The sequence below is a fragment of the Parambassis ranga genome, chromosome 18 (genome assembly GCF_900634625.1).
Source record: "Parambassis ranga chromosome 18, fParRan2.1, whole genome shotgun sequence".
NCBI classification, from domain to species: Eukaryota; Metazoa; Chordata; class Actinopteri; family Ambassidae; genus Parambassis; species Parambassis ranga.
This window is the reverse complement of record NC_041038.1, coordinates 11,573,957-11,586,145: the sequence shown is the minus strand read 5'-3', so window position 1 is coordinate 11,586,145 and position 12,189 is coordinate 11,573,957. Positions and strand designations below refer to the sequence as shown.

General features: G+C 43.9%; 2 protein-coding genes across 2 annotated transcripts in view; both read right to left on the bottom strand.

Moving 5' to 3' along the window:
* snta1 (syntrophin, alpha 1) overlaps positions 1–6,189 on the bottom strand; it is a 54,663-nt gene extending 48,474 nt beyond the window's left edge. Inside the window, exon 1 of the mRNA XM_028429616.1 lies at positions 5,803–6,189. Within this exon, the coding sequence (XP_028285417.1) occupies positions 5,803–6,088 (286 nt within the window). The 5' untranslated portion in view covers positions 6,089–6,189. The remainder of the gene's footprint in view (positions 1–5,802) is intronic.
* A 3,607-nt stretch (positions 6,190–9,796) lies between these two features.
* LOC114450889 (uncharacterized) lies at positions 9,797–12,007 on the bottom strand. The gene is made up of 5 exons (XM_028429312.1): positions 11,936–12,007; positions 11,370–11,657; positions 10,980–11,231; positions 10,704–10,846; positions 9,797–10,586 (listed from the first exon to the last, which is right to left on the bottom strand). The coding sequence occupies exons 1-5, from the start codon at positions 11,994–11,996 to the stop codon at positions 10,329–10,331; spliced, it is 1,002 nt and encodes a 333-aa protein (XP_028285113.1). The 5' UTR covers positions 11,997–12,007; the 3' UTR covers positions 9,797–10,328.
* Between the last annotated feature and the right edge of the window lie 182 nt (positions 12,008–12,189).

The following is a 12,189-nucleotide window of genomic DNA, read 5'->3' as shown; positions in this document are numbered from 1 at the left end:
GACGATAACTAAATATAAACTAACGCACGATGCCAAAAACGAAGACGAAATGTATCGACACTTTCATCAACGAATAAAAACGAGACGAAATTATTGATGGAGACGAGATCCAATCAGAGGAAATTTTGTTTGTGGAAGGGAGGGACGAATCAGGAAACGGCGGCAGAGAGCCAATCAGAAGTGATCTCTCTGCGTCGTAAGGACACACATATTTGACATAACCCCGCGATGCTGGGAGAAGGCGTACTCATGAACGGTAACAGAAACGGGAGAAGAACAGACACATGGACACGTTTGATGTCAAGACAAACAAGACGGTTTGTAAACCGTGCGGAGTGACTATAAGACAGCGCCGCTGATGGTTTTACAGCGTGCACTTTTTCTAAGTTGTCACTGAAGTATTTTGCTGTAGTCATGGAGTATTCATGAAGAAGGTCATGACTGAACAGTGTGTTCAGGGAGAGCAGCTCACTGTAAATATATCATAGAATGTTAGTCGACTAAACCCACGGCAGATTTAGTCGACTAACATTCTTTGATATTTAGTCGACTAAAACTAGACTAAAAGTTAAAAAATGTTAATGAGTAAAATCAAATGACATTTTAGTCACAAGACTAAAATAAAAACTAAATCAAAAATTGCTGCCAAAATTAACACTGTCCATCAGTCCCCGCCTCTTCCTTAACATGTATCCACTCACTCTCTGGCAACAACCACAGCTATAGCGGCCGGGGCATTTGTGTGCATGCCTTGTGTATTCTTCTGTTTTTGGTGAATGTTTGCGTCACGTTACAGCGCCACCAACAGACCTGGCATATATACTACAGCGTTTTCAGTGGTTTTGTGTGGATACGTGTGGACCATTGACAGTAAAAACTATGGACAGAGCTTCCGTGACGTCACCCGTTTGTTTCTGAAGAGACGTTCTGAGGCTCGGTGGGAGGTTCCAGGACGTTGATGACCGCCGCCATGTTGGCAGCGTCACGTCCACCAAAACTCCAAATATGGACAAAGAGGGGGGGCACGAGCGGGGTTTAGGGGGGCGGGCGATCGTGGAAGCGGGAAACCCGCGCTGTGATACGTCAACCGTCTGTCACTCAAGCGGCAACGTCCATAATTATGCGTAATTTTAAGTCCGAATTCAATTGAAACGAGTCAGTTGTAAAAAAATTCACCTCCCGTACAATTGACACTAGAAGAGAACCTATCATCTGAGACCAGAGTGGTTTTTTGTACCAGGCTGTAAACATGTTATTTTCTGCTGTGAAGTCGGCCATTTTAACATGGGAGTCTATGGGAAATGACTTGCTGCTGGAGCCAGCCCCCAGTGGTTGCAGAGTGAACTACAAGTTTTGACACTTCCGAATGGGCTTCAACTTTGAGCCCCAAAGGTCGCCGCTTGGTGTGGACACACACATTTCGTCTCCATGTGGGTGTAGCCTAAAATACAACACAGGGAACATGTCAAACGCTTACCACAGCACTTTACCACCTGCACCAAGCAGACAGAGGATGATGCTGGTGTCACTCTCTGACCTCGCTGCATCCTTTGCCCTCTTTATCTGCTCACGCTTCAGTCAAGTTTTAAATGCCTCTTACTGCAGGATAGCTTCGATGTAATGTAGTAAAAATACAGACATCAGTTTGTCTGCCTGACACTCCTACTCCACTTATTCCTTTTCTTGCTCCAACTTTTTCATATGAAACTCCGCTCAGCACCCTCACACGCTGTCACTCAGCTGACAGCTGGGTGGAGGCGGTGGAGGCGGGGGTGGAGTCACTGAAGCCACTTATGGCAGGTAAATAAATGGTCCTGTGCCTGTGCGACACTGACATGTACCTAATTAGCTAACTGTGCTAACAATGTGTTTGTTGTTTTAAAAGGATTCAGTGTGATCAGCACTTCTTCAGAATGCACGCTGTTCATGAACAAACACACAAACTCCACTGTGATGAATGTGCAGAGCCACATAAGGAGGACATACATTTTTAATAATAGATTGGTTTATGTAACAGCGCACCTGAGCCTTGACAAACACAACGTGAACATCTGAGCTGGTCTGAAACAAAAAGAGGCCCAAAATCCTCAGTGCTGCTGATTTCAGCATCTGTGAGGTCCAAATAAAACCGCACACAGGGACGACAACCACAGCGTCTGGGAGGCGTGTGTGTTTCTACACACTGAATGTCCGGACTTGTGTGCAAACTGCTCCGCTTTGAAACACTTCAACAGCTTTCAGATGCATGAGAATCACAACCTGTAGAGCAGCTGCTGGCACAGTGGGCAGCAATACAAGCCTCGCTGATAACAAATCATCTGTGTGGAATTAACAGTGTGACATCACAGACTAAACAAATTCAAAATGGATGTTTGTCTGTAGGAACTGTTCATGCAGCCCGACATGAGGCTGACATTTCCGTCCCTGAAAATCGGGATGTGTGTGCAAGGTTCTCCATCCATGTGCTTTAAGCCAAACCATGGTCTCTACCTTTTAACAGCTGACCTGTACCGGTTTTGAATGTGTAACCCCAACCCTGGACTCTACAAATGTATGTGTCGCTCCACCACGTCGTTTCCTTGTCACAGTGCGATTCTCTCCTAGAGCGGTACAGAGGCAGGTTTCCTGTTTTCCTTGTTTAGCTTCTGTTACTTCCTGTTACAGATGTCCCGATCAGGTTTTTTTGCCCTCGAGTCCGAGTCCGAGTCATTTGATTTTGGGCATCTGCCGATACCGGGTCCCGATCCGATCCTAGCAAAACGTGTGTGTGTGTGTCCAGACACGCTAGGAGATTTCACAGACGCAGCGGCTCATCGAGGTCAAGAACCAGGACCTCTCGTGCCAAAAGCGACTTTTGTACCCCTACACTACAGGACACAGAACCCCCCTGCACAGAAGGCGTTAACTTTGAGAGTCCTAATAAATATATATTCGAGTCCTGATCGGGAGGAAATGTCCGATTCCGATTGAGTCTGAAATCACGTAATCGGGCCCGATTTCCAATCACATGATCGGATTGGGACATCCCTACTTCCTGTTTCAGTGAACAAGAGAGAGCTAATAAAAGTTGTTTTTGTCACATCCGTGATCAACAAAAAGTTTTTAAAAATGGCAGCACAGAAGCACCTATTCTGAAATAGTGGAAATACGTTGCTGCCACTACCAAGCCAGCCAATCACAGCGCTAGCGCTCTGCGTCACCTCAATGTGCAGTTACATTTTTTTGGAATGTAACTGCAGAGAGCTACACTGTCGATGCGGAAATCTAAGCCAGGCTTAAAAGGTCCGCCATGCTGCCCGTACCATCCCCAGCCGACCCCTCCTGACCTCCTGCTGTAGACTTTCTGGCTGTATCTGCCCCATAACTGAAAGATGTTGGGCAAATACAATCATATGTGACATTTTTGAGGACAGTCAGCACAGAAAATCACCCCCCCCCCTGCTTTTTACCATCTAATCATGACCAGTTGTGTTTGTGTAATGGTACCTTCTATCCTCTCACTTCATTCACACCGAGTCTGTCTGAATGTATGAATACATGTGGCTGCAGAGGCAGACTGCTCCTCCCCACTTTGACCGGCCTGCAGTCTGGCTTCCTCTTAAATTTAGATATGCGAGTGAAAGGTTTGCCTCCATGCTCCTCTGCGAGCTGGGGGGTGGGCTCACTAAAATTAACGCTGGTGGAGTACTCCACTCCCAGCCACATAGCTTTCATCTTTGGCCAATGACAACTGACGGCTGAGGGCTGCTCCTCTCAGCTGTTCACAACGCGGTGTCAGCGAGCCCACGACAACTTCTGAGCTGTTCCTCACTGACTTCACCCCCTCTGACACTTTTATTCTTTGACTGATGACCTCTCCTGTTTCCTCTCTCTCTCTCTCTCTCTCTCTCTCTCTTTGTCACACCCTTCCTCCCCCACCTGCTTTTTGAGCTCCACAACAATGTCTGCCAGCTATGATTTGGTTTTAATAACACGCTGTCTGATTTTCCAAAACCACCCACTTCCACAGAGATGGACATTACGTTTATGTCATTAGGGCCTGGCTTTGTTTTGTTGTTGTTGGCAATGATGGGGGAGCTAAAATTAACATGTCAGTGACGAGCCATTCTTGACAAAATGACAATGGTGCAAGTTTGCAATTATCCTTCAAGTCAAGCCGACCGGAGGTCAAGCTGGTGCACCTATGAATCCAAACCTGCCTGTAGGAGAGGTGCAAAGAAAGCATTCATCACGAGCATGATCAGGTCAGAGAGTCTGAACCATGAGGCCACAATGAAGACAAAAACTCAGAAAGACAAACAACATTTCACAAGTTCAAGAAAACAGTAAACAGAAGATCTAATCAAAATACTTCTCCAGCCACGCTGCGACTGCGCCCCGCTATCTCTATTTACATAGCTTCTTATTGCTCAACCGCCCCGGCCGTCCTCACGCTGAGATCTCTGCACAGATACCTGCCTGTTGCTGCAGGTCCAGGAGACAGGACGAGGAAGGAGGCGTTTATCCTGCCGCTGTCACGACACAGCGCAGGTATGTAAGCTCAGCATGTGAGACGCAGAGAGGAGAGAGATTCAGAGGTCAAAGGAAGCAGCAGCAGCAGCCGTGAGGCGCTCAGGTTGGCTCGTTCAGTTTCAACAACTGTCCGCAGTCAACATAAGACATAAGACTTGAATTCTTTTGTGTGGTAAAATTTAAAGGTCAAACGTTAGAGCTCATTCTCCACTGTCGGTGAGAAGAGACAAAGTCTGTAAAAAAGACTAAACAAGAAAGAAAAAGATGAACTCCACAGTATTTTTATGGAGTTCAGAGAACGTGCTGTCTGTCTGAGATGGAAGGAAAAAGTCCCCGTCCTATCAGAACATGAAGCGAGCCCCGTTTTCAGACTAAACCCTGAGACCAGACTGAAAGAACCGGAGAAGGAAAACGAGCCACACAGCTACAGAGAGAACCTGCTCCAAAAGTTAGTAAAGACAAACAAGGAACAGATGCTGCTAAACTGTTAAAACAACAGATGTTTCTGTCCTATGTAAACATTGGAGTGCCAATGCTGCTTTTCCACTGCAGGAACTAACAGGCTGCTTTTAACTTACATTTCCTGGATTTCATGAAAAGCGCCGCCATTGGTTGTTTAGCTTCTCACACTTCCTGTATCAATGAGCAACGGTGACAGAGAGAGAGGGCTTTTTTTTTGGTCTATAATCACATCTGTAGTCAACAAGAGGTTTTTGAGACAGTTCCTGTAAACGTCTGCACCAGCTTGGCCTGAGTTCCTGTTAGTTCCTGCCCTGTCTGTATGAAAGGAACATTAACATGAACCTGAGCTACACTCACTGGATAAAAGACCCAACAGTTCCTGTCCAGCTCCGTGCTGTAGGTGGACAGGAACTTCTGTGGTGCTCATGGATGTGAAGCAGGAATAGAGTTGAAGTTTTAGAGCGCACGGTGAAGTGGTGTGTGTTCTTCACTGTGGGTGTGAAGCAGCTGGGTCCATTATTAGTTGGTATTGACGGTGAAACTCTGTGTTGGAGCACACGCTGTTCAGCGGGACTCTGGTGGTTCTGGCCGCTGAGCAGCGTGAGAAAAGCGCAGCTGTCATTTTCACTCCATGTGCAAACAAGCGACTTAACTGTAACACAAGTTGCAACACTGCGGATCATTCGTGCTAATAAACCGCGTACATGCGGAGGATCTCCGGCTGGTTCGGGTCAGTTTCGGCCCTCGCTGGCACCAGAAGCTCTGCTTCCTCAAAACTTGACAGGTGAGGGGGGGAAGTTTGCGTCGCGCTCGGTTGAACTTTCTTACCTTTAATGCTGATACCGAGTCCTCCAACATCTTGCTTGGTAACTCGCACGGTGCGCTTCACGTTGGTGATGGTTTCCGGGACCGGGGACGAGCTGAGGTTCGGGGGGTCTCCGTTAATCGCGCCCGCAGCCGGACTCGGATTGGGCTTCGGGGGCTCCTCCGTGCCCTCGCCGGGGTTCAAAGTGAGAGTGTCCTCGGTAAGTGTGGCCAACACACGGATCCAGCGGTCCACGGTGAGTCGAAGTTCCAGCAGTCCCGTTTTCTGCGCCTTCATCGCGGCAGCCATGTTCAACGCATTCCTGGAATAACTCTAGACGGGCTGGCAGTCCTGTAAAGAGGGGGTGGAGGAGAGGAGAGCTGAGGGGTGGAGGAGAGCTGAGGGGTGGAGGAGAGAGCTGGGGCAGGGGGCGCGCACACACACACACACACACACACACACACCTCCTCTCTCTCTCCGCCTGTCCTTCCTCCTCCACAGAGGTTCATCCAGTGGTAAGAAGTAAGAAGTTAATTGAGGGTGATACGATTAGAAACGGCGCTGACACACACTCAGAGTTCAGAGGGCTTCTGCTGGAGTCCATCCATTAATCAACAGCCGCGGCTTGACTCACACATAATTAAGTTTTGAATGAGTCATTTATTTATTTATTTATTTATTTGGAGTGTATTCACACACACACACACACACCAGGCCTCAGATCACAGATCTCATTTACACACACACACACACACACACACACACACACAGAAAGAAAGAGAGAGAGAGAGAGGCTCTGTCATGGAGGAAATAACATTTTAAAAGGCGATCTGACAAGAGAGCTGAGATCACATTAAGCCTGACAGAATGAATGGAGAAGGCTCATCATCATCATCATCATCATCCTGATTTATTAAGCTGTGATTTAAATAGAGAAACAAAGAAGGAGACCTGCAGGATCAGTGTTCAGCATGTGATCACAGCCCTGCCAATTATTAATACAAGGCAGACAGAGGAGGATGGATCGATGCCGCCAGCAGAGAAAGAGTGAAGAAGAAATGTGATGATTGATGGATCAGAAAGCCGTCTGCTCTCCAGGTCAGGGCAACGTGCTGCACATCTGTTTCCTCAGCTTTGACCCCCTTTATCATGTAAACCATGGAAACCACTGTGATGTATGATGAGCCATGATTCCTGCAGTAATAAGCCGGGACTCTGTGTGTGTGTGTGTGTGTGTGTGTGTGTGTGGACCAGCGCTGTGCTGCTGTGGTGACTCAGCAGAGGTGCACCTAATTGCTCAGAGTTGACATTAACAACATGCATGAGTCAGTGAAACGAGCTGATGAAGCAGTCCACATTTCAGAGTACGCCCCACTGCATCTGCAAGTCATCTGCCAGCCGTCAGCTGTGTGTCTGTCTGTGTGTGTCTGTGTGTGTGTGGCAGCTTGTGTTGCATCTGCTTCACAGCAGGTGAAATAGCAAAGAAGTTCCAGCACCCACTTTCAGGAAAAGCCCCTCTCCTGGGTGGGCTGTGAGGGGCAGAGCACGGCTGATACTCAGCACACACACAGCTGCTGTGATGATGTTAACGTCACATATGCTGACTTATGTTGTGTGTGATTGTTTTTGCTGTATATTAAAGTGATAATGTTTTTAATTACTGTATTTCTTGCAGCCATTGATCAGGCTGCACTGTCAGCAGGGAGCTGATCTGCTGATCTGTTCCCAATCGTCTGTCTCCCCCTAGTGATGAAATGTCTTCATTACACCAACACATGAAAATACTGTAAACACACAGCATGTTTTTTAGCTTTGAATTGTTTATTATTTGATTTATTTGGTCAGATATTGAGGATTTAATCCAAAAAAAGAAGTATTATTAGTTATTATAGTTATTATTAGGACCCGAGCACCGAATGGTGCAAGAGCCCTATTGAAATGCAAGCGTTTATTATTTGTTATTCTTGGTCCGGCACCGGTATCGCAATTTTGACCCCCTGAACGTGCTCAAAAACGTACCAAATTTGGCACAAAACTGTACCTCCATCTGATCTATAATTCCTGAATGTTATGATGCTGACCTGGTCACACGAATGAAAGAAAATCTTTTTCAAGCTAACAAGCTCTTCAGTAAATATATACATGTAGACATGTCTCCTGAGTGTTAAACACATTTGGCCATTTGGTTTGTGTTGATCAAAAATGATTATCAATCTAACACACAATATTATATATTGATATATAAATAATACATAAACACTGATAAGATGATAAACAGGAGATAAAAACATTCTGTAATATGTGAAGGTGGAATAATATTAATAAACAACTAAGGAGAAAATAAGAATCCATCGTCACCTTCAGCTTGTCCGTAGATGAGTGTGCCGAGCACTGAAATAAAGATTGGAACCCAATCAGATATCATCAAACAAAATATAAAGATATAGATATACACACTGTACATTCACACATCAATCTTAAACTGGTGCCAAATTCAGCAGTACTTCAGTGTAAAACAGAGCAAAGAGTCAATGTTAAAAAAGTCAGAAACACTCTTCAGAAACAACAAGTCAGAAATGTACTTACAGAAGAAGTCCAGCACACAGAGCAAAGTGTGCCCGATCCTCACATCCAGCACAACTGAACAAAGTGTTCTGTTCATAATTCTGATGCTGAAGACGAAGTGATGTTTCTCGCCTTGTCTCAATCTTCTCTACAAACCAAACTATACTAAAAACGGCCTCACCATACAAATGTATGTATTTCATGTAAAGTGTAATTATGTATGGCTACAGCTCAGTTTAACGATAAATAATAACACCATACTCACTCATAATGCTGTGCAGGGGTTTCATCCAAGCTAGCGATGGCGATGGCTAAAAAATAACCGGCTAAAAGTCCAAGAGTAAAAGTCCACCAGTTTAGCGAATTTACGGATAATTTATAATAATTTACAATAACTTAAGGTTTTTTGTTTTAACGCACACACACCGTTGAGGAAACGGCTTCTACCAGGAATAGCGATAACCGAATTTACAGGAATTTACCTTTGTCCCGCCCAGAGCCATCTGGTCCCGCCCACCCAGGAACTTGTACTTACATCTGATTGGCTGATGAACTGCCCATGACAGGTTCAATTGCTGTTCTAAAAGGAGGATATTTCAGTTGCTTTTAATTAATTATATAAAAACCTGAAACAAACGTGAAAATAACTACACTGGTATTTACAGTGTAATTACTCTTAAAGCCAGAAGGGGAAACAAATGTTCTCCGCAATATTGTACTGTAAACAAATTAAACTTTTGCTGTTTTATACACATGTACTGTATCATTGGAATATTTATTGTTGCCAGACGGCACATAAATGTACCTGAAGTAAGGAAAAATATATTGCAATAATCATCCCACAAAATTAAATCTTTGCCTCTTCAAAATAACCACACACAATAAAGTACTTTGACTTACATCATTCATGTCTTTTACTTCTGTTTACATGTTCAGATTTCGGTGTCTGTTTTCTGATTTTTCACTGAGCCCAGCTTTTCTCTTGTTCGTCTAGATGGGTTCCTGCATGATATCCACATTTTCATATGAAGCCTCATTGTGACTGGAACATTCTTTAAAACACAGACTGTTTTATTCATTCAAACTTTGTCTATGTACACGCAGTCCATCATTACAAACTAAAGTACACAATGAAGTGAGTCCATCAGGGTCAACCAAAGACACCCAGACCTCTGTGGCTCCATCTCCTTCATAACAAACTGACAGCCGATAAACAACAAAACCTAACATGAATGTTCTGAAGGGAGGATATTTCAGCTGCCTTCAACAAAATCAAGATTCATTCAAATGTATTTAATGTGACTACATAATTATTTAAACAAAAATGAACAAGAGTGGCTGACTGGCTTTTAAAGGTGTTCCTAACAAAGCTGTAGTCTGTCGCCCCCTTTTGGTCATTGTATGGAAAGACCTTCCATCTACACCACCACATAGTACAGGCCAAGATCTATATAAATAAATAAGCATGTGTTACATTGAAGTGCGTGCCATGTGGATTCACACAGGGCTAATTCAGCAAACAGCAGTCGATCAAAGTATTTAAAAATATAATGGATTTAAAAAAAATAGAATACAGCAAAGACCACAGTGAAGAGAAAAAAAACACGAAGTTAAAATACGGAGTTTAAACAGTCCAAACAGAATCAACTGAAGGTAAGGTCTGGAGGTCCATGTTCAGACAAAAATAGCAATTATAAAACAAAACAATAAAGACACTCTTTCAGTAAAATAGGTGCAAGATCCACACTACATTGTGGGGGTTAATATTCCATACTGTATCTTAATGGAATGTTGAACTCTTTGGCTGCTTGTGCCTGTCATATTGGACTAGGCAACCTATTTGGAATTTAGGGAACCACTGAAAAAAGGCTTCAACAAACAAATAAACCAACAAACAAATCTTCATCTGTACAAAATGTACAGATGAAGATTTGACTTGTATGGTCTTTCACTTCACTGGTCTTGTACTACTCTGTTTGGTCCTCTAGGTGGTGCTCTGACCTCTTTTTGGCTTCTTCAGCATCCTGTACACAGTGTCAACTTGCACGGGGTGCTGGGTCTCCACTGGGGTGAAGGTACAGCAACTTGTATGTTCTCGTTTCCCTTTGTATCCTTCGGCCTCTGTAAAATGCTGTACACCGTGTCCACCTTCTGACTTTGCACTGAGCAGGATGTCCACGTACTCATATGAAGCCTCAGAGTGGCTGGAAGATGTCGAGGCTCTGGGTTGAGCAGTATGTTCCTGTGAATAATGCAGTAAACATTACATGTAATCTATTAACACACACAGCAGCTCTACATCCTGATCAGAAATCCCCTTACATGACAAAGATCTATTTACATTAGAAACACAGCTTACCTTTTTATAGCATGTTCGTGGCGAGCGGCACTTCACCACAAAGACCACACATCCACATAGGAATACACAGATGGCAACAAGTATTATTATGACATTGTGATGTTGGGGTTCCTCTTCTGGTTCAGGGTCAGATTTACTGAAGCCTGGAAAGACACAAAAATGAACTAACATCTTGCAAACCAACAGTCTATCCAGCTAGGTGGCTATCATCAGCCTTTGCTAACAGAAAACAATGGTTAATGTTATTAAAGCATTAAGACAGTCCATAATACTTACACACATCTATGTTTCCAGTAACATTATTTGCACTGACATGGTTGTTGCCCCTGCAGACCACACTTCTGTTGTTGGTGGAGATGGTGATGTTGACTTTGCTGAATGACCTTTGAGATGTTCTGCAACCATCTGCTTCACAGACAGACGACAGCCACTCGTGTTGGACGGAGCAGTTCACTGTGAAGTTACAGAGTCCAGCTGACAGGTTGAAAGGAAGCCCTGACATTCTAATGACCGGTTCAGGAACCTTTTCTGCAACATGCAACATGAAGATACGATAATGATGAGACTGCACTGCCTCAAGCTGTCACATAATCCAAGCACAGCATGAAACAGATTATCAGGTAAACTCTGGTATATTCAGAAATGTATTTAGAGCAGAGATCCTACCTTCAACAATGACCATGTGTGTCTCTGTTAACTCAGTCCAGTTAGAAAAGAAACTGAATTCATAGGTGCCGGCATCTCTGTCAGTCAGCTCATTAATACACAAGGACCCGTTTCCACGATAAACAACGTTTGCTGTATAGGTGGGATTAATTTCTGCATCAGAAGCAATGAATGTTTTCCCAAACTTCCACTGACCGCGTGTGTATGGTGGGTTTTTTTGCACATAAAGGCACACTGAGCTGTGTTTCAGTCCATAGTGTATAAATGTTGAATCCTCAGCCATTATTCCTGATAGAGAGCAAAAGAAAATGTTTTAAATATGTTTTAAATCACCTTTAAAAACGTATTTTTCTTTTGTACCACTGTTAAACATGAGTAGATGATGGTTTTTTCTTGCATTTTTATTACTCAAAAACTGTTTAGCAGTTACAATTCTTATCTAAATGTTATAAGGAAAATTAAACTACATTACGTTCACTGCATGGTAGCGTTAGCTCCACTCTGTTTTTGAAACCTGACCAGAGACTAAAAATCTACTACAGCAGTTGTGAAATAGTTCCTCTCACCTGTTATAATCCAACAGATCAGCAGAAGAAACATGTTTAATCTGCTCAAACAACCTGTCATCGTACGAGGTATAAAGTTCAACAACAGGAAACATGCTGCTTCATTTCGCAGCATTGCTTCAGGAAGCAGGTGTCACACAAAAAAAAAAGAATCCAACCCACTGACTTGTCTGATGGTAGAGCGATGTCTGTATGCAGACACACACGCTATTAGCTAATGTTATACAGTACAGAACAAAAACTATTCGTTTAAA

Excerpts from the sequence above, each read along its gene's own strand:
- LOC114450889 (XM_028429312.1), bottom strand. The coding sequence starts at position 11,996 with ATGACAGGTTGTTTGAGCAGATTAAACATGTTTCTTCTGCTGATCTGT. Across the intron at positions 10,847-10,979 it reads TACTGGAAACATAGATGTGT|GCTTCAGTAAATCTGACCCT; the intron begins GTAAGTATTATG and ends GTGTCTTTCCAG. Across the intron at positions 10,587-10,703 it reads CACGAACATGCTATAAAAAG|GAACATACTGCTCAACCCAG; the intron begins GTAAGCTGTGTT and ends CATTATTCACAG.